Source organism: Cryptomeria japonica, chromosome 5 (assembly GCF_030272615.1).
Source record: "Cryptomeria japonica chromosome 5, Sugi_1.0, whole genome shotgun sequence".
Classification (NCBI taxonomy): Eukaryota; Viridiplantae; Streptophyta; class Pinopsida; order Cupressales; family Cupressaceae; genus Cryptomeria; species Cryptomeria japonica.
In genome coordinates, this window is record NC_081409.1 from 17,662,547 (window position 1) to 17,686,135 (window position 23,589).

Here is a 23,589-nt window from a genome sequence, read left to right on the forward strand (position 1 = left end):
AATTAGGGTTTCTATCTTGTAATCCTAGCCATTGATTCTAAATCAATCAGAGCCGTCTATTTGTAAAGGGTTTCTCTATATAAGCCCTGACTCCTCATTTGTAAAGGTTAATGGTGGGTTGATTGAGAATAGATAATAGTGAATAGTCAGAGAATAGGAAATAGTTAGAGTAGAGTAGAAAGAGAAGGCAAATATTGTTGCCAAGATGTTGTTGTAAAGGACTTGTAAACTTCATTGAAGAAATGGTGAATTCTATGGGTTGATTCAACAATTTGCATGGTCTCCATACTTCTCAAATTTGATTTCATGTTATTAGATGAGTGGAAGAAATATGTATGATCGATGGTGAAATTTGTATATCCATACTACTAGCAGTTTGTTGATTGCAGACTTGCCTTGTGTAGTCAACTGGAATCATTCAGCTTAAGCTTAACTTCAATTGTCGCTTCTTCATTGATATGCATTAGCCTGATGGTGTCCATGCCTGTAGCGGTGATCTGAACATCATAAAGCTTCCCTCAGAAGATCACACTAACCTTGTGGAGATGGTCTTGGGATGTCAAAGCAAGACTTAGTTAGAATTTCATCAAAGGTCATTCATGCTCTTACATTCTTAGTATTAGAAATAGATCCTGTTTCAACCCTTCTCCTTTTTCCTTTTTTTAAAAGTCTAGGACCAGTAAAATCTCACTTTCCAGCAATATCCAAAGCAAATCAGACATTTAGGTCGTCGAATGTAAGTCCCCTTGTGATTCCAGCAAAATCACATCATACTGCAAGAGCTTATCCACACGTAGAGAACCTACATATCAGAACCTTGGAGTTACTCCGACTGATCCTTCAGTGAGATCTTCAACAGTCGAGAAACTTTGTTCAAGAGAGGATAAGGTACCTTTAGGTATTTTATTCTGTGTTCGCATGTGCATAAAAAATACATCAACAAGTTCCATTGGAGGTTACTCGTTCAATCGCCAACACTTGTTCTACGTTGGCTGTGGCTTCTTAGAGTCGTTCCTTCTTCATACAAGCCTCTGGGTACATCGTCTTCTTCCTCTGTGCTCTCGTGATTGCCAGAATTGCCTTGTTTTGTTCCTCTACATCTAGCATATTAATACTCTTTTGCTTCGAGCAGTTGGTGTCTTCATGATCTCGGGTCTAGACCATTTGCACAATAGCTGTATGTTGTCTTCTTATTTTGGTAGTCTCTCGCAAAGTGTCCCCATTCACTACATTTTCGACATTATATGATAGGACATCCTTTTGAGTCATACTGTATTTGATTTCACCCTCGATAACTACTTGGCGATGCATTATGTGGTTCCGATAGAGTGGACTCTCCCTATGTGAAGAGTACTTGTGTACTTCTCGTCTTCAAATTGTATGGGCACTCCTTGACTGAATGCCCGAGCACTAGGCAAATCTCACAAAACATATTTCTAGGACAATTACCTTTTGTGTGCCCCTCGTTTTTGCATTTAATACACCATAGTTCGTTACTTTATTGGTTCCTTTCTTGGCCTTCAATTCTTTCATCATTCTCACCATATCTTGTCGGAGGGCTCGTACGATTTTGGATTATTCGTCACTACTACCTTCGGTGGTCTCGTCATCGTTGGTCTTCCTCTTCCCTCGAGAGGAGGTTTTGTTTTCACTCTCGATATCCATCACTTGATTGTAAGCATCAGTGTATGAGGACGGAGGCACTACTTTCATCTTCTTGCGCAACGAGGGTATCAATCCCTCAGTGAACCGCCACTTCTTCAACCCATCGGCTGGCTGGTTCTCCATCTTGTTCAACAGTTCTTTGAGTCTACGGTTGTAAGTGTGTACACTCATTTTTCCCTTGCTTGGTATCATAGATTTTGGCCACGATCTCGTTGTCATCCCTCAAGAGTTTGAACTCCTCTTCGAATGCCTTCTTTAGTTCGCTCCACCTAGACTGGTCCTTAGCATCTCGATCTGTGTACCAGTCAATAGCAATTCCTTGAAGGGTCGCGGGAAATGCCTTTAGCCAATTATCGTTGTCATCTTGGCCACTTGCCTCCCATATCGTTATACATGTCTTACAATGCCATACGGGATCCTCCGATCCATCCCTTGTAAATTTAGGGAGTTTTTGCTTCTCCTGGGTGTTCATCATTGTTTTCACTCGGAAGGTACCAAAGGAGTCTTTGGCTCCGGCCCCCTTATTCTTGGTTCCTCGACGAGGGACAAGTTCTTGCAAATTGGTTTCACCTGCTTACTCCCTTGTGTGCCGGACCTGGGGACTGTTTCGACCACTACATTCCGGTGCTTTCCTTGCACGCTCGACCACGCGCACATCCTGTACATGTCCGGCTCCAACACTCCGGGTACTTCCAGGCTTTTACTTGTCCCTGTGCTCCCTTCGGTCGAGGATCGGATAATCACCTAATTGCTTGGTCTCGACCACCTTGTAGCCTCTTCTCACCTTTATTGGGGTCTATGGGCATGAATCACTCAAGGCTGACCCAATTTCTTTTAAGGCAACGACTCCAAAATGTTTGTTAATATATCTGATAATTTAAATACAAGAAATAATAATGAACATGACAATGCATGCTAGACACAGCAGTAAAATATATCTTTATTCGCACATGCAATTATTATAGAGAAGAAGACCAGGGCCAAGGATTACAATTCACCTGACTATACCTTACTACCTTCCTTGGCGGTACACAACATATTTAAAGGACCCAACGGTTGCCGAGAGGTATACAACCGTCGACCAACTGACACATAACTACCTAAGAGTGACAACCCACTTAATACAAATAATTATTACTTTGGTAGATAACAAATATTATCAAATATAACAATAAACAGTTTATGCCAACTACAGAGTCTTTTCCATGTAACAGTTCATAATATCATATGGTAGCCAGTGAAAGATTGGCTTTCTGAGCTGTAGATAAAATGTCTTTAGATAGGTTCTTCACACAGAAACTCATTGCTACATAAATACATGCATAGGAAAAATATGCAATCTTTTTTTTTGATCGGTGGAAAAAGATGCAATCTTAATTTTGAGAATTTTCAGAGAATTTTCAAAACAAGAGACATTCCAACTAACAACAATTTGTCAAATTCTTTATAATTCTGTCAAGTTTCTCTATTGTTAACTTTTAGACTCAAAATGAGCAACAGTAGTAAATCTGAGCTCAATTTTTGCAAAGCAGACTTTGTTTATCATTTGCTACGTGTACATACATTGTCTGTGCAATGGAGCAACTTTAGGGTAATGCCAATAGAAGTAAATATGACTTTTGTATTCAGAAAGTAGAATAAGATGACTTTCTTACAACCATTGATAGCTTTCTTAGTGTGAACTTTGTTTCATGGATAACTTATTTGAACTCAGAACTTTGAGAGAGTATCTGCTTTGCTCCTTTATCATGGCATTCTGCACTAGCCTATTCCAGCTATGAGCTTAGCTAATGCGAATCCTTGTTAAATAACAAATTCTTCCATTCCCACCTTCCTATTTTTTGCCTAAATCTTAGTTGCCAAGTTCAACCCTTGGGGAAACCAAGTGAGACTTTTCAGGCATTTGAATTTGTGGATTTTTGGCAATTTTTTTGATGCACAATTTCAACACTTGTTGACTGTTGTCTTATAATTTATTTTGCTTGTGAGTTTTTTTTTTCACATAATATTGTATGGCAATCCTCCTTGTTTTGCTTCTACACTTGCAGATCCTGCACTTTGAAACTGAATGACCTTTTTACCTTGCTTTGCCGCAATTTGATCCCACCAACAGAGTTTTGTTCATTTAGAAGTCTGTAACCAGGTTTTCAGTCATCAACCTTCAGTAGTTTTTCCATTTTTATGAGGCTACCAGGTTTCAAGGAAAGCTCTAGTTTTTGCATTTTAATGTACAAGGTTTTGAACAAAATTATGGTTTTTTTCAGGGTACCAGGTTTCTAGCAAAATTTGTAATTGCCAAGTTTGACTTCACACATGCACCTGTTAAGGCATAAATAAATCACCTTTTCAAATGAGTTATATTGTTTTTGCAGGTAGTGAGTTCAAATACTTAATTCTATGATCAGTTTCTCCATAAAAACAATATTTATTTTTTCATTAAAGTATTTTGCTTTTTCAAAAAAAATGTCTTAAGAAGAAACATGCATATGTTCTGTCCAAGAAGAGCTTTTGATGTGGTCATGAGTCATATCCAAGTGATAATGGCTTTTCTTAGTATTCTCTTCATGGAGAGCTCTTCCCTTACCAAGATTTCTGCATTCTATACAAATGTCGTTAGAAGAAACATGCACACATTCTGTTAATTCTGAGCTTTTGATGGTCTTAAATGATATCTGAGCAGTGTTCCTCATTTTTTTTTGTAGCTCTCTTAATTCGTCTGATATAGGTCTAGACACACATAAGTCAATGTGATAATTCTCACAACAATTCTACCTCAAGTGGGTCCTTCGAAGATTTAAGCATACCACCAATTTGAATTGTGGTAAGAAAATTGATATTATGTTTTGTTGCGCTAGTCTTCAAAGACTCTGCTTGTTCCCTTCATTATTATAGTTGACGAATACAAATACTCCCCCCTCTCTTTTCTAAAATTCTACATTTCCATACTTCCAAATGCCCTTTGTTTTCGATTTAGAAAAACAATCACTTGTTTGATAATTGCTCTAATCAGTTTTCCTTTCAAAATGAATGAGATATACCTGAGAACGTTGGAATTATTTTTTTCATTGAAAGTTTGCAGCTGGAATAAGATGGCTGCTTGTTTCTAGGTTCTGGTATCTATGGACACAAGTTTAGTCTTCTCTTGGTCATCGTTACATGTGAGGCCATCTGCATTACTACAAATCTCAAATAAAAAAGCGATTTGTTTTGAGTGGGAAAAGACAATGATCTTTCTGATAGTTCTATTTGATTTGATTTCCAGATTGAATTGGAGATTTCTTGAGAACACTCAACATTTTGTGTCATTGAAGATTTACTGCAAATCTTTGTTTCTCCAATTTAATATTTTATGGACAGTTTGGTCTGGTCTTAGTCATCTTGACATGCAAGGTCCTCTGTATGGCATTCAAAAAACAATAATAAGTTTCATTTCCTCTTGTTGCAGAAGAGTCGCAGACACAGGAACAAATCAGGTCAAACATTAAAGGACCTGTCATGTCTTGCCGAAACTCTCCCTTCATTTAGGGACCCAAAATCTGTTGCCACAAGTACCAAGCTGAACTGCAAGTCTCGTCAAAAGCTTGTGTAAGCTGGATTTAGTAATAACCCTCAACTTTCTTTACAACTGAAAGTCTGAAACCAATAATATACCATGAATATACTGTATGACACGTTAAAATATTGCTAATTTTTTGACTTATCTAGGCATTTATTCTCTACAGAGTAAAGGAAACCAAGCAATTGGCAGCTGTGCTGGCACATCCAGTGTTTCATTCAGATCCCTTCTCTGCCATTCAACAACACCTTGAAAATACTCTTGGGCGACAGATAAAAACTGAAGCCAAGTCTAAACGTGCTAATAAGGGAAAAATCTCTAAAAAGAAGAAGAGGCCACAATCAATTGGCACTGCACAGGCAATGGATACATACCAGTAACTGTTGCCTCCCTCTAAGTGGAAGGTGCATTTCAAATATTGTGTTTTGATTTTAACTCTGCTAATTGAGTTGGTATTTTATGAAGAAAAATGAAATGCTTTTTAATTTTCAGGTAACGAGAATTTGATTTTGCAGAAATGAAACATATCTGATTATGTTTTCTGAGGATCATTGCTAACTTGTTAATGTGAAAGAAGTAATACTAGGTTTTGCAGTTAAAAAATAGTCATGATTTTGAGGATCAATTATGACTTGTTCAATCTGAATGGAGTAACATCACCTCCATGCACATCCCTGGGTAGGGCTGGAGTAGAAGCATGTTTTGTAGAACTGGTTTTGGCAGCTGAATTTTAATAAATTGTTTGGAGCTATACCTGCCATGGTGCATGGGGTTGAGTTTGAAAGCCTAGCCCTTTATATTTAGAGTGCATGCAATACGGTTTTGTATCTACCTATATTTTTTAGGGGTTGTAATTTATGTCCAGAACATCTTATTTTGAGTATCTTAAATTTGTATACCTACATGCTAATGTGAGACCATTTGCTCTAATTTTCAACACAATTATTATTTCATCTAATGCTGCACATTCTAAAGATGCCTTGCATGTATGGAGCATATTGTGGTTTTTTATTTAAAATGAAATAAGATTAAAAGATTATAGTGAATAGAATACAGCAGAAAGGCTGAGGCTAGTAGACAACAGAGCTCTGGAGAACAGTCTAAGACTAACAGACAGTTGAACAGACACGGACTACCGCTGCACATTCTTAGAGTCACTCACAGTTCAAAAGTGGCAGTGATTCCTTAAAAGGGGATTGTTCTTTCGTTTGCCTTATAGTTGTTTAATGGAGTGTACAATGTTCCCTTCTTTCAGAACAAGTAACATCCATTATGTAGGACAGATGTCTTCTCTATCACAGCAACTTAATCTTTAATTTAACAACATTATTTATAAATATTTGGATATATTCGATTTGTATTTGTACTAGGTTAGATTGTAGCCTGATATACAAGTACTTTATAGAGTGCAATGGTTGATAATTTTTAGAGCTAGATCATTGAGATTCAACTTGTATTTTCAGTTGGGTTTTATTTTTTTTGAAAGACATGTCTGGCTGTAGATAAGGCGTCTCTTATATGTCCCAATTTCAAAGACACATCGAAAAGTGGGATATGTATCTTCCTATAACCCTAGTTTATTTACATTTGGAAGGCCTCATGCATATTGCTTATTCTTATATATTTCCGTCGTTATATTGAAATACATGTCTTGCTTTTATTGGTTAAATTGATTGTTTACCATTATTCCTATATGGAGATATAATTCGACTTCTAAAATGTTTGTTATTTCCTAATAACAGTTCATATATATCACATATACTATATACACCCCTTAGAAAAGAAAGGTCTTGAATTGTTGCTTGCTTTCAAATATATTGTTTAGCATATCAAACATACTTTGCATTTTATATATTTTTGTGTGATATTTAGATTATTATTATTATTATTATTATTTTTGATCGGTAATCGCTTTTGCATTTTATATATTTTTGTGTGATATTTAGATTATTATTATTATTATTATTATTATTTTTGATCGGTAATCGCTTTTGACTAGAGCTTTGAGCCAGTGAAGTCACAATGGAGGACCCCATCCCCATGATAATTTTTTGCTTAGGCCTTAACACCTCCTAGATTTGTCTCTTGCTCATATCTCCTTTTTATCTCCTGCGTCTCGAACCTCCCTTCTCTTTCCATCTCGATACTCCCAACGCTGCCGTCTTCGCCATCCTCCTTTGCTCCTTATCTCTCCGTACCTCTCATCTCACCCCTATCTTTCGTTCCGTCAGCCTCCTTCGTAGCACCACCTGCATCCTTCCATTGTCCTCCAACTTCATTCACTGCCGCCCTCCCATACTCCTTTCCACCACTGGCGATTCCTCTGTGCTACACCTCGCCTCCTGCTCCCTAGATTGCCTCCTAACTCCTTTCCACCTCCGTCTTCTTTGTTACGACCCTAGTGACTTGGTAGCCAACCTATGTTTGCGTATCAGTTAGCGGATGCCACCTACATGGGCCTCCATAAATGTCACCGGGACATCCTTTGCAACAAGGTGGTCTAAAAGTTCGAACTAGGGACTTGCGTATGAACACAGAGTTGCAACTTCCATTGCACTACGAGGTCAACCCCGTGATTTTTAGACTATTATTAATGATTGTTGTATTATTCATGTGTTTGAGGTAAAACTTTTTATTTTTATTTTTATGGGATTGAAAAAATGATTTATTTAGTTTCATTATAATAATATATAAAAAAATTATGATTTTTAAGTTCTTCCACAATTAATTATAATATGTATATTTTAAATTTTAAATTAAAATTTTAAGATTATTAGTTTGTAAAAAACATTTTCTTTTAATGCTTGCTTAACACAACAAAATAATAATTTTAATATAAAATATATATCTAAATCAAAAGGCTATTCATGCTTAAGTTTATTCAAGCAATCTATAATTAGAATGAGTTTATATGATAGCAATTATATGTAGAACTTTTCATATTTTTTTGTTCAAATATGTAAGTCATGAGAATTATTACATTTTATTTAAGCTATATTAATAATTATTAAATACAAATGATAATTACAAATAAAATTGAATGTAAATAGTTTTAAAATATTAACTATTTGTGCTAAGACATTTTTTAATAATGTTTTCATAAGCATGTTAGTGTCTTCAATTCTAATGTTTTTGATTAAGTAAGCAGGCAAATTGAAGGGGCCTTGTACAAAAGAAAACCACTTAGAAAATGAGAAATTAGGGTTTAGACCCTTTACAAAGTAGTTGAAGGCAAGGAAAAACAAGCCCAAGATGGCTAGATATAGTGAAGAAACAACACAATCAAAGGAGAGGAACACTGCAAAGCTAGATGCAAATGACATAAGAGTTGAAACCATCGGGATCCCACTTAGACAATATCAGGCCTAAAACAAGTAGACCTATCACCCGATACATGATAATGACTTTGGGGTAGTGATTTAGGAAGACCTTTCTTCCTCCTAACAATAATCCAAGAGACATTATCATCCACATGAGTAAGACAATGTGAATTAAGGTGGATTTCCCCCATGGGGAGCTTGTTAGCATGAGAAGACTAAAGGGGCCCATCCACCTCAGGAGTTTGGAGTTGGTCCAAAGCCAAGGGTAGGTCGATCTACAAGGAGAGGGTAGGAAGTTCCACAAAAGGGTACAGGGCATTAGAGTTGCACTAGAAGCAAGAGATGCGTCATAATCTTGGGAGGTGTCATCTGATGAAGAATTAGGAGCATAGATAGTTAAATGGTCTTCATTAGCATCCTTGCACAATTTAGTAAAGTCCTTGTGATGTGAGAGAGGACAATTCATAGCCAAGTGATCGATGGAGAAGCTTCGACAACATCTGAAGGGAGGTCCTCATAATCAATAGGTTGATTTCGAGGCTTGTTCTAAAACATTAAAACCACACTCTCTATGAATAGGCTTGTTCATGTCAATATCTACTAGAATGCGAGCAAATGTGGAATGCCCCATGTATGAAGTAGAATCATCAACTTTCAAGAAGCAACCAATATAGTTACTAATGGCCTCGTAACATGAAACCTCTCAAAACTGTAGAGGGGACTTGAAATTCTAACTCACTTTGGACACATTTAGTAGCTCAATAGAGGTTGACCAAGGCTTGACAAGGAGAGAGTGTTCTCCCCATGCCCTTAACAAACCCAACACTCGATTTCTTTCCTCATAAGAGGCAAGGAGACAATGAAGAGACCTTTAGCATAGGGAAAGAGCTAAGAGGCCTCCAAGAATCTAGTACACATTTGTGAAGATAAAAAGAGAAGGCCAAAGATTGAAGAATTTACACACCAGACCCCTATATTGGTAAAAATCCTCATTTTCCACATCTTGGCTTCTAACCACCATTGAGGAGGATTTGGCACAAGGAAGAGGAACAACAACATATTTGACAACATGAACAAAGCTTTGACCATCCACAATAGTAGTAAGCCTTAGAGGGGGTCTACAACCCTCACTCATAGCCACAAAAGTATTGACACTAGTAGTAGCCAGAGAAGGATTGACGCCATAAACCCTGGACAAGATGATAATCGTAGCACCAACAACCTGCATTGGAGGGGAAACACCTCCAAAAAATGCTTCAAGGGAGATAGGGGAAATGGGTGGGAGAAGGCGATTTGAATCACTTGCAACAACGGTCAAAGGAGCAAATGAGAGGGGAACGAATGAGAGCACCATGAATTCTAATGTTGTGTTTGTTTGAATATTAATTTTGATTAACGTTTATTTGTTTCCGTTTTTTTCAAATGTTAGATTTTATTTTGTTTGTGTAAAGTTGGAAATTGCCTATGCTACAATTTCTCCATGTAATGCACTTATAGTGTCCATTTTCTTGAACATATTTTAGGTTGATCCAAATCTTTGACCTTTTATCCTCACTAAGATGATAAAATGTTAGCAATTTTGTTTATTCTATTAAATCATAGATAGTTGAATCGACTAGTAGTTAGTTGGTTCTTGATCGATCTCTAACTGACCTCTTCCATCCATATTTAATTTTGTTTTCTGATGCATTCTAAATATCATTCATCGCCTAGTTTTCCTAATTTGTGCTCGCTCAATATGGTATTAGAGCAATTAATAGAGTTGTGCCTAGTCATTGGAGGAGTGACATAAGTGTGTAGGAGGAATAAGAAGTAGCATGGATTTGCAATCATTCTAGATATTATCGAGAGGCATCTATAGTTTATTTAAGTCGTAAAAAATATGCGGTATTAAATTTTACTGTTGTAAAGCACCAAGCAACTGCAGAAAATTGGCTTTGACTTTTGCAATGATAAGGCGTTTAAATCTATTTGAGGTTGCATTGAATGGACTAACAAAGGAGGTGTTGATTGCAGATGTTGAAACAAACATAGACCTATTGAAGATTGGCATGAGAACACTCCATATGAGAGAGTATAAATGCTCATAACAAGAAGATACTGCCATTGGAAGAAGTTGATGTCAAGCTAGCATGAAAAAATCCATTTGCTTGGTGGATAGAAACTTGTTGGGTGTTACAAAAATTGATGTCATTTTTGTAGTAACATCTGAAGAAGAGGTGAACAAGTCTAAAATGAGGAGATTGCGACTATTGCAAGCCTTGGAGATGTTGTGAAGACAAACAACAATTTTCAGGTGCATCAAATTTCATTTGCTCTTTCAATTAATACAGTTATGAACAATTAAAAACTATATTATTGTTTATTGCATTTGAATATTTGAATCTGCGAGACAAAGTGTCCATATTTTGCTTATAAGAAAATCATTAGTAGTGTTAACAAAATGTTAGGGAGTTATAGAGCATTTTTAGAAAATAGCAAAGAATGAATAAAAAATCATGCTTCTTGACTCTAACTTTTGAGAGGAGACAATTATTTTGCATGGAAGAGAAAAGTTCAAACCCAATTACAATTTGAAGACCTTTGGCTTAACCTTTACAAGATCTAACAAAAACTGATAAAAGTCCTTCTTAAATAGACCGTTAACAATCCTATTTTGTCATTAATGTTGTTTGAGCATCTGTACATGGTGTTTCCTCTTGAGGAATAACCTATTCTTTTGGAAAAAAATGATAAGTGGCATGCTTGAACCATGATCCTTGAAGTAATGAATAATTAAATAGTATATAGACTCAGGGTTATTACATTAAGATTTATATAGATTAGGAGCAAAGCCCAAAGCTTGATAAGGAAGTTACTTGAGTTTTTAAGGTTGTTAATCATCGCAAGGTTATTCTTAATAGATTTCATATTATGCTTGTTATTCTTCTGGATTCGACTGTGTAGATTTTGATGTTGCCAACATTTTAGATCAAACACCATGATCCATCATCAAGGCAAGAGAGCAAGTGAGAGAGCAAGAGAACATATTGTATTTGTAGGTACAATGCAAGAGGAGCAAGACAAGATGAAATACCAGTACAAAGGATATCATTATTCTTCAATGATTTACTCTCCCTACAATGACATTGGGGATAAAAATCTTGGACATTTGAACTTAGATGGATTCTTGTAGAGCGTACGTAATGAATAAGATAGGACAATAATGGCCTCATCTCTAGAAAGCTTAGGATTGGTAGAAGCAACTACCTTCCTAGTATCAGTTCAATCTCTTGAAGCGGTCCTAACTTAAGCACAACATTAAAACCCAAGATGCGAGTAGATTTAATGGACCCTTTGGAAAGGTGGTATTAGAAATTAATCCAGAGATGATTGAGAAATTCTTTGGTATCCCTCTACACTCCAAGTATATAGACATCAACTTGAAAGAAGGATTGAATTACTAAACAAGACTTCCTTCCACTTCATCAACAATAACCTCCCCCTCAATCCCATAAAGGTGGTCATGTAAATGGCCAAAGTACAACATAAAAGTGAATTCAAGGTAGGTGCCCAAGATCAAATAATCTTACTCAATAGAGTATATGGGTATCCACATGCCAAGGATTTCTATCCTTGGATGTGTTTCAACATTTTGACTATCACTAATGACAAGAAGATTGATTGGGGTATTGTCAACAGTGATTAGTTAATAGACGTGTTGAAAAGATCCAAATTCTACATGACCTCATATTTGGTCTATTTGCTGACATATCACACTACCTTCCTTAGAGTTATAATAGTTGGTTTTTGATAGACAAAGAATGTTAGAATTTATCACCACTACCTCCAATTGATCTTAAGTGAAAGCCAAAAGAAATATTGTTTGGTAAATGGTGCTTTCACCAATGCTAACATCAAGAAGCTATATAATGTTCATACCAGGAGGTTCTCCATGGAGGCTACAACATAATAGAGGAATTGGGGGAATCAATATGGTCAATTTGAAACCTTCTCATATATCAAGGTGTTAGATGCCACAAGGAACCCTATAAGTTGCCAAGGTATTGTGATGATAGGTTGGTGCTATTGGAACTTTGTAGAAAAGTAGCTAAAGTGCATAAGATGGTGATGAAAAGCACAAGGGAAGCGTCCCATTTCCCATAAGGGTTGGTTTCCACTCTTGTGGAAATATGTAAAATGCCAAAATAGTAGAGATAAAAATGAATTGAAACCCTTGTCAATAAATTTATATGAAGATATCAAAAATAAATTTGATCCCATTGACCATCCTAGTCATAGGGACATACTACAAACATGATCTAGCCTTAGAGGACCATTGGGTCAATTACATTGATGAATATGAATTTAGGCTCATGGATTATTGCAGGTTAACAATAGACCTCATGAAAGCCTACGGTATTGGTAAAGTCCCTAAAGAGTTGAAAGATGATAGGATGAGGCTGCATCTAGCCTTTAACTCTCAAGGAATTTTTAATATTCCTATTCATTATGTAGATTTGTCAATCTCGGAGGACCTAAACATGGATGCAAGAGTAAGCTTAGGTGGTGACATAATAAAAAAAGAGTTTGTCATCCCCTTTTAAAATGTTGGACCTACCAAGGCCAAAATCTCAAGATCCACCAAAGAACAAGACGAGAGAGTCCTACAATGTCGCTGTTGCTAAAGCTAAAGGAAAGGCGGTTTCTAAGGAGACTATCAAAAGCGAGAGAGAGAGAAAGATATATATATATATATATATATATATATATATATATATATATATATATATATATATATATATATATATATATATATATATATATATATATATATATATATATATATATATTTGAAGTTCCTCTTTAGAGGAAGAAAATAATTTTCTCTCAAGTTGCTCCACCTCCACCTTCTCATCATAGCTCCCCATCTTCCTCTCCTTATGAATAACCACTTCCATCTCCATCTTCACAAGTACATTTTCTACCTTCGCCCCCTCATGCTCCTACTCCTCCACCTAATCCACCTCATGTTCCTTCTCTTCTACCTTCACCTCATTCTTTTTTTCTAAGAGATTCCAATGTCCCTTCACCTCCTCATCAAGAGTAGGAAGTGTCTAATGATAAAGAAAAACCGCCTATCAACAATTTTTTTAGTGGCTAATATTCACCAATTGGCTGATAGTTGAAATTTGGAAATCAAAATTTGGCTAATAGTTCAAGCTTTGAGGTGAGATGAATGGCCACATTTTTACAAAAAAATCTTTGTGTCTTATTTAAATCACCAAAGCATTTATTTTATTTAACTTTTTAACTTAAAAATTTGCCACAATATTCGAACATAATTCAATTAAATTTGCCTAAGTTTTGTAAGTTATTGTACAAATCTAAATTTATTCACCAATAATCATTAGTTACTTTAGGGGGCCATATAATTAATCTTTAGTTACCATCATTGATCTAAAATATAATCTAATGGTCCTCATTGTATTCCATGAGGTAAAATGTATGTACGATTTGTAATACTCATGGGGGCTAAAATTGCTTTTGGATGACCGATCTCAATGAAAATCACTAAAAGTAATTTTGGGACCCATGAGTATTACAAATTATGGGTACATTTTATCTCATAGAATGCAATGAGAGATCTTAGATTATATCTTTGATTAATGGGAGAAACTAAATATTATTTTGTTTACCCCTTAAATCCATCAACGATTTCCACCCATGGGCCTCTACTTTTCTATAATTTTTTATTTTCTAAATATAAAGATTTGCCATGATAAATAATGAATTTTCCTATTATTTTCCATGATTCACCAAGATTTTTTACAAAAAATTTGTGAAGTAAAAAATTTGCCAATAAAAATTGATTTTTTTTTTTTGAAAAAAGTGAAAGATTTGCTAATAAAAATTAACATTTTTTTTAAAATGAAATATTTGCTAATATTTTTTATCTTCTTTTGAGGGAGTGGTTTCTTAAAGTTATCCCCGCCTAAGATAAAATTATAAAAAAAAAGAAGGATGGTGAGGTGCCACAACAATAGGATGATGAAAACACATAAGGTTCTCCAGACACCACGAAGACAAAGAAGATTTCTTCCACACACTAGTCTCCCCTGCATCAACACTTTGAAGAGATGATAACTTCTTCCCCTTCTCCTCTAAAGACCTTGTAGACACCTAAAACTTGCACAATGAATTAAGTGAATTCTATTAATTTAATTATCCCTAATTCTTCCAATTATTTTAATTAAGATTTAATTAATATCCCTATTCTTCTAATTAGCCTATCAATCAAATTAAAGATTTGATTAATATTCCCCTTCTTCTATCTAAACCATTTAATTAAATTCACATTTAATTAAATACCCCCCTCTCTAGCCATTTTAATTAAATTCACATTTAATTTAAAATCTCCATTTATCCCCTTTCCCATTTTAATTAAATCCACATTTAATTTAAAATCTCCATTTATCCCATTTTATTTTAATTAAATCCTATTTTCTCTCACCCACTTGCAAAATCCTACATCTCCCACTTGCCTTCTAATTTTCCTTCTAGAAACCTCCCAATCCCATCCTAAGCATGTCTAATTTCCTAATCATTTCCTTTCCCTACATTTGAGGAGGTCACTTCTCAAATTTGGAAGAAAGTCTTCTAAATTCAATAAAGACTTTATTCCTTCAACAAGTTAACTTGTTGAGTTCCCCAAATTTGGAAGGACTCTTACAAATTTGTCCCCAAAGTCTTCCTAACCATTACTGGTTAACTCAACCCTCTCCTCACGGTTAGAGACTTTCTCTCTAACTTAACCTTCATCTAACTCGAGGGTCTCATCAAGAACTCATGACTTTGACCCTAGTTATCCTATTAACCCTTGCACAAGAGTTTATCCCTTGGGTAAAGGCTTTATCCATTGGTTATCCACTAACCTAACCTTAACCTTATCTCCTAAGGTAACCACCATCTCCTCTCAAGCCCTCTCAAGGTGAGATTTGTCAACTTGGGATTGGATTGAATCCACCACATGGATTGATAATTTTCAATCCTAGCCCTTGTCGAGAAATGTACGCGAGAAAATGCGGTGATCAAAACGAATAAATCGAGATCAAAAGACCCACATACCAATGAGACTCTTGGTGCAAGTATATAAACTAATTGAACTAGTTTAACTTCCCAAGGGGTGTCCCATCGTTCTCTATCTCACATGATCCCTAAAGTCAATATTTTGCTCTTAGATTATTGAGCAAATGACTTGGGAATGACAACTCCAAGAACGAGTGATAGTGTATTCTACATGCATGAATGCATTCTAAGATCTATATGATATGTTAAAAGCTATGATGATTAAGTTAAGATGAAGATAGTGATATGATAAAAGATTAACAAATTATCTTATCATGATATACTATCCTAGCATGAATATTCTATGATATGAAAAATACTTCTAAACGCTATGATGATGTTTTAACAAAGAAAGGCTAAAATGATTTGTAAATTAGGCTATAATGTAGATGCATAAAAACTTGGATATATAGATAATGAAGAATGAGAGCTCTATTTATAGGGAAAATAGGGCAATGGATGGTTAAGATGGAATAATCTTAACAAGGGCTAGGATTGAAAGTTAATAAATCCATGTTTACAATTCTCACCAATGAAATGGTGACAATTGTCAGCAAGAGGTTGCTTGAGAGGAGATGCAAGAGACATTAAATGCCTAAGAAGACATGAAGGTTACCTTAGGAGGTAAGGGTTAAGGTTAGGTTAGGGTTATCCAATGGATAAAGCTTTTATCCAAGGGATAAACTCTTGTGCAAGGGTTAAATGGATAACTATGGTCAAAGCCATAAGTGTTTGATGAGACCCTTGAGTCAAAAGGATGGTTAAGTTAGAGGAAAGTCTCTAACCAAAGGTCAAAGGTGAGTTGACCATAAATGGTTATGTAAGAGCCTTTAATGGTTTGGAAGACATCAGTGGTTAACCATTTGAAGACACAAAGCCTTTAATGGTTACTGAAGATTTTGGAGGCTTTGAGAAGTGACTTCCTTTTACTTAGGAATGTGACAATAATTAGGAGATGAATTAGGCTAAATTAGAAGTGATTAGAAGAATCTAGAAGGGGTTTAGGAGACAAGTGGGAGATGTAGGAAAATGCAAGTGGATGAGGGAAAATGATTTTAATGAAAATAAAATTACTTTATTTCAACCAAAATAGATGCAACTTGCATAAGTACAAGTGGAGGGATTTTTATAAATAAATTAGATTTCTTTATTTGCAAGGATCAATTTAATTAAAAAGGGAGAAAGGGGTTTTAATTAAATAAAGTGATTTATTTAATTAAAGGCTAGAAAAGGTTTATATGAATTTAATTAAATAAATTGACTAATTTATTTAATCAAATAGATGAGTGCGAAGAAATCAATTAAATAGAATTTAATTAATAAGGGGATATGGTTAAAATAAATATTAAATATTTATTTAGGAAGATGGTCAGATTTATACATCTACATTTTGCCCCTCTTTGAAGTGACGTGTGTGCACATGTTGATTCAAAGAAAAATCGGTGGATTTGTCATCAAAATTTTTCAATATGATGTTGTCGCCAAAGTTGTCGATATGATGCCCCAGATGTAGATTTGACAAACGATATTGATGATGCCCCTTGGAGATGAATCAAAGATATGGTGAAAATCTGTCAAGTTTATGATCATTTCTGAATTAATTACGCTATGAGAATATTGACTGTTTTGGATGCACATTATCGATTCATCTCCCGAAAAAATATGATGTGGATAAGGTTAATAATGAAAAAGTGGGATTAAAATACATGCCCCACTTATTAACCTTTTGATTTACCCTATTAAAAGGTAAAAAGTGATTTTGAAAAATCACTTGCACACTTGTCTTCTTGTGATTGTGACATTTGGAGCTCTGAACACGATGCCGATTCCATACTCTTCGCACTGATTTGAGCGCGCCTTGCGATACTGGAGACCCGATGCATATGGCCCACCAGTAAGTGGCCAAAATCCTTCTTTGTTTTTGATTAATTTCATTGATTTTTGTCACGTTTTTAATTTTTGGATTGAAATTTGCCGATTTAGCGAGTAGGGTAGGTCCTTTAGCGCATACGATAGGAAGTTTAGCGCATAGAAAACCCTAGGTAGGTTTAGTGTTTGAGTGTCAAATAGTAGCGTGGTCGGGGGGTAGGTTAGTGCATAGGGTGATTTTAGCACATAGGGTTCATAGAGCAACGCAAAGGGTATGCCAGGTAGTGCGTAGGATAGCTTTAGCGTGTCGGGTAAATAGGGTAGCACGACTGGTATGATAGTTAGCGCATAGGGTAAAACAACGCATTGGGTAAACAGGGTAGCACGACTGGTATGACAGTTAGCGCATAGGGTAAAACAACGCTTTGGGCAAACAGGGTAGCGTATTGAAGTCATGTTATAGCGCGTGATAGCAAGATAGCGCATAAGGCGTGGTTTATAGCGCATACATGAAGAAGATTAGCGCATACGTGGCAGCTTAGCGTTTTGAAGCCTTGATTTAGCGCATAGGGCAAAAACAAAAGGTGTTTTGAAAATTGTGTCATGATTCAAATGGATTGGATAGGTTGCATAGATGTCGATATGGGTTGGTTGATTGTCTGATATGGTTCGTGATCCGATGTGAGTCCTGTTTTGTTATGATGTGCGATTCTGATATGTTGCTGGATTGTGATATGAGTCTATGGTCAATATGGATCTTGTTTTGATATGGGTCTTGTTGTCGATATGGATTTGATTTCGTTATGGGTCTTGAGTCGATATGGATGTTGATTTCGATATGGGTCTTGATTTCAATATGGATATGATTTCGTTATGTTGTCGATATGGATTTGATTTTGATATGTTTCTTGGTTTCAATATGGGTCTTGATTTCGTTATGGATTTGATTTCGTTATGTTGTCGATATGAATTTGATTTCAATATGTTTCTTGATTTCGATATGGGTATGATTTCGTTATGTTATCGATATGGATCTGATTTCGATATGTTTCTTGATTTTGATATGGGTCTTGATTTCGTTATGAGTTGTGATTTGATATGGGTCTTGATTTTCGTTACGAGTCTTGATTTCGTTACGAGTCGTGTTTTCGATATGGGTCTTGATTGATTGAATGAGTCCTGATATGATGCATTGATTGATGCAGATATGTTCTTGATGATTTTTTTTTTTTTGATATGCTTCGCGTTTTCAAGTTGATTTGCTTTTGATTTTTGATAGATTTGATTGAATCAAGAATTGATGATGGATATGTGTTTATTTGTAGGCAGAGATTGGTGTACTACATTCTGGGGAGTGATTCTCGAAGCCATGGACACTTATCCCGCACTTGTCACAAGCTGACAAAGATATGATTGAGAGATGTGGGTTATCATGCTTACTAGACATGCCTCAATATATCATTAACCGGGGGTTACTGACAACATTGGCAGAGAGGTGGCACATCGATAGGAACACCTTTCATTTGGAGACCGGTGAGATGATAGTTACACCAGAGAACTGTTATCGCATTTTGCGGATTCTTGTGGTTGGGGATTTGTTACCCTATGTGCAGACCGAGGAGGGTGGCACAAAGGCTCTCTGCCATATTTTCCAAGATGATCACATTAATGGCTATGAGATCCCATGGCAGGAGTTTTTGGATTTGGGTTACGCTCCATTGCCGTCAGTATTAGAAAGTTTCATTGGTGGTTTCCTATGTCTCGATCATAGGTCAAAGGGACTAGCCATTGGATGGGGATTGGTTCTGGAGGATATGGTGATGCAGGGACACAGGGTTGCATGTGGTCTTGTATGTTGGCCCACCTATATCGAGAGCTCCACCAGGTAGTATATCTGGGATACACTAGTCTATCAGTTGGGGCGAGGTTATTACAGGTGTGGGCCTGAGAGCATATATTAGCGTCAAGACCACTTGTAGACAGGGATAGGTCAGTTGGTCGGGCATATGCATATGGGTATATAGGTGTAGTTGTCCAACGTAAGCTGGGAAAACTAGAGCATTGGTGTAGGGCTTCGAATGACATTGATGTGGTTGTTTGGAGACCATATATGGATTGTGAGGTATGGGTGGAGGATGGGATAGAGATGCCCTATGTAGATATGTTGAGGTACCTAATTGGGCGGATGCCCTTTATTCTATGAGCGATTTTTGCACAATTGCGTTTATCGGTAGTATGGTAGACAATAGGGGATACCACAAGGATATTGTTTGTATGGTCATCGGCGACATAATATGTCGGCGTGGGGGCCTACCCTAGATAGTGCAACAATCATGGATGAGTACATGACCTTGGCAGGACAGATCTGAGATTACGAGGCCGAGGTAGTGGATGCTGGGATGACAGAGGAGTTCTCAGCCTACTTCGTGGCACATGTAGTGGCATGCATCTCTAATCCAGTAGAGCTGTTGCCAGCTTTTGACGATGATGATGAGGAGAAACCACAAAGGCGAGGGGGTCCTAGATGAAGAGAGGAGGATGAGGGAGAGGAGGGAGGAGATGGAGGTGGAGGGGGTGGTGGAGGTGGTCTCGTTCTTGGTGCGGGTGGGGGTGGTAGGATAGGTGTGGTGTTAGCTGCTGTGGGAGGGATAGAGTATGATAGGAGACCTTCTCAGAGGAGGAGATTTGACATTCTACCTCCACCAATGCCTCGGATAGGGACACGTGCAGTTAGGACCATGACATAGGTACCTATTCAGATCAAGGTGCTGACCTGCCAACATGATTCTCAGATTAGGGCACTATAGGTCTCTGTGCAGGAGCTGCAGGCACAGGTGTTAGCACAACAATGACATATCACACAGTTACAAGTAGAGAGGGATACAATAGTAGAGTGTTAGGGCAGAGAAGAGGCCCTTGTTGACAGGTTAGAGAGAGCCACCGCAGGTGCTCCACTCCGGGACACACTGAGGGAGATCCTTGGTCGAGTATTATAGGCGTTTGTACGAGGATGTGGTCCCTCGAGATCATAGAGCTCCTAGATATGCTGCAGTGGCGTCCAATCAATCTGGCCGTAGTCATACGAGGACAGAGAACACAGGTGTTACGGGGCCGACATGATGTGATCTATCTAGTGGAGATCAGAGAGCTAGGACATCTACTGCTAGACCGCCCGCCTTAGGAGATAGTCATACCTTAGAGATATGTCTTGTTGTATTGATCACTTTGTTGTATTTGATAGACATGATACCCATTGTACATTTTGATAGTTTTGCGAGATATATGATACATGGCATTGATTTTCTCTGATCCACATGTGATGTGTTATTGATGATGATATGATTTATGATGCACATTTATTTGATATGATGATACCTTGAGGATAATTAGATTCTTAGATAATGATGATGTTCTTGATCTCTTAATGTTGATTTATATGATGATGTGAATGCATGGTTCATGATGAATAGGTGTTTGTGGTATGCATTGTTGTGTTTACTTTGATACAAGATGGGATATTACCCGAATGTTTATGATTTTGAGATGCATCTTGGAAATGAGATGTAAATGATAATGATAATGATATGAGATGTGTCTTGTAATTGAGATGTAAATGATAATGATAATGATATGAGGCTAATGAAAAAATGATATGCATCTATATGATCACTTTAATTCTGTCGTTGTCATTCCCATTTAGTCACTTGTTTGTGCTCTTTTTGTCATCATTGAGCTTTTGATATGTTGAAAGTTAATACAAGCATCATGGTATAATTGAACCATAATGACTTGAGTATAACTTAGATGAGTTTTGATATTGCAAGATGACACAAGCGTCGAGGTATAATTGAACCAAGATGACCTAAGTGTTGCTTGTGTAAAATATACAAGAGTTAACCATTTTTATGTGCAAAATGGAAAATGTCTTCAATGATATGTTTCCAATCATGTCTCGAGACAAATTTGCACCATACGAATGATTGCCTCACAAATAGAAAACCAAAGAAAAATATCAGATTTCTTTGTTGCTTCTCTAGCTCAGTGCATCCTTAAGTAGCTCAGGAGATCTAATGATTCACAAATCAAGATACAAATAGTCAAGAATTCATGCCAAAATTTAAACAAATCACAATTCAAAATATATCATCCATCGTGTGTGTGTTGAAGTTGCAGTTGGATAATGATCTTGTTTTCTAGTTCGATGAATAGTTTCGACAATGGTTTCCCTAGTATGTTGTGATCCTTGTTTGTTGTCTGAATGCTAAAGTGAGATAAATTCTGCCCCCAACTATGGACGCTTGTCAATGTGGATATATACGTTGATCACCAACCCATGGTGGGATATGATACAAATAATTGTTTAGAGAATCAAGGATAGTGACTACGCTAAGTATGTCTGGGATAATGCTGCATGTATAAGTGTTCGACGATGGCTATGGGATTAGATCAGATGGATCAAAGATATGATGTGATTACTGATAGATAAAGGAGTTGTTCTCTCACAAATAGTGCTCATTGCCAGGTTTTCACCACTTGTTTTTATTGCACTTGTTGATTTGTTTTTCATTTTCTTTGCATTTTTCTGATTTTGTGATTTTTTTGCTTTTTTGCTTGATTCGTGCATTGGACGACTCAAGTGTAGAATTTTTTCAGATGGATTTTGTTGGTTGGTTCGTCTAGCACATCCCCTTATGAAGTTGACAACTGGTATGCTCTTGATCCATAGGTCGATATGATGACAAATGGTCCTAACTAGTTAGGTTCAAACTTCCCCTTCTTTTCTCGACCTTACTGATTTCTGGGATTTTCCTTTAGGAAAAGATCACCAATTTTGAAATCCCTTGGGATGACTTTGTGATTATAGCTTCTGCACATTCATTATTGATATGCCTTGAGATAGTCATAGGCACATTGTTTTTCATCAAGAAGCTCTAGTTCCTACAATATGTTCACTCGATTTTCCTCATTTGGTATAAGGCCCTTCAAAGATACTTGGAGAGATGAGATTTCTACCTCAAGAGGTAGAATTGCTTTTGAACAATACACCAATGAATATGGTGTAGCCCTTGTAGGTGTGCGGATACACGTTATGTAGGCCCAAAGTGCCGGATTGAGTTGTACATGCTAATCCTTGCCAACATCATTCACTGTTTTCTTGAGGATTTTTCAGGATTGTTTTGTTTGATGCTTCCACTTGTCCATTCCCTTGTGGGTAGTATGGTGTGGAAAAGCAATGTTGGATTTTGAATCGTTCGCATAAATCAATCGTTCACATAAATCTCACACATCTTGATTCTTGAAAGGATGTCTGTTATCTGTGATGATGCAAATGGGAATGCCATATATGCAAATGAGATAGTTGAGGATGAATGATGAGATTTGTTTTCCAGTCACAATGGTCATTGGGATTGCTTCAATCCACTTGGTGAAGTACTCCGTGGCGGTGATAATGAATTTATGCATATTTGAAGAGGAAGGATGAATCTTTCCTACTAGATCAAGTCCCCATTGACAAAAAGGCCAAGATCTGGTGAATGGTTGCAGCTCCTGTGCTGGTGCATGTATGAGGTTACCATGAATTTGACATTTAGGATATTTCCTAGCAAATTGATAGGACTCTCTTTCCATTGTCGGCCAGTAATATCCCATTCTCATAAGTTTCTTGGAAAGAGTAGGACAACTTGAATGTGAACCACAAATACCTTCATGAAGATCATGTAAGGCGGAGTCAGATTCGTTACGATCGAGGCATCGAAGAAGAGTACCATCTAGACCTCAGTGGTAAAGTGTGTCGGCATTTAAGGTATAGGGGGCGGCTTGTTGGATGAAGCTTCACTTTTGGTTGCAAGATAGGTCGGGTGGTAGGGTATTATTTTTGAGATAGTCATATATCTTCCCATATAGAGGGGAATCAGAACCGGTTAGGGCATAGATGACTTGGGATGCAAAATTGTCATAGGCTGGGAAAAATAATTGCTCTACCAGGAATTTGCAATGATTTTGTTTATGTGAAATTTGTAGAAGTGAGGCAATAGTGGCCATTGCATCAGCAAATCTGTTGTCCAATCTTGG

General features: G+C 36.7%; 1 protein-coding gene across 2 annotated transcripts in view; it reads left to right on the plus strand.

Annotated features, from left to right (window-relative positions):
* The window catches only part of LOC131077998 (ribosome biogenesis protein slx9), a 51,023-nt gene extending 44,844 nt beyond the window's left edge, over window positions 1–6,179 (plus strand). The window contains exons 6-8 of one of the 2 annotated variants that reach the window (XM_058015616.2): window positions 5,111–5,250; window positions 5,388–5,625; window positions 5,714–6,179. In XM_058015616.2, coding sequence (XP_057871599.2) covers window positions 5,111–5,250; window positions 5,388–5,601 — 354 coding nt within the window. In that variant the 3' untranslated portion in view covers window positions 5,602–5,625; window positions 5,714–6,179. Of the gene's footprint in view, window positions 1–5,110; window positions 5,251–5,387 lie in introns of both variants that reach the window. The other variant, XM_058015615.2, reaches the window with a different exon arrangement.
* The last annotated feature ends 17,410 nt before the right edge of the window (window positions 6,180–23,589 follow it).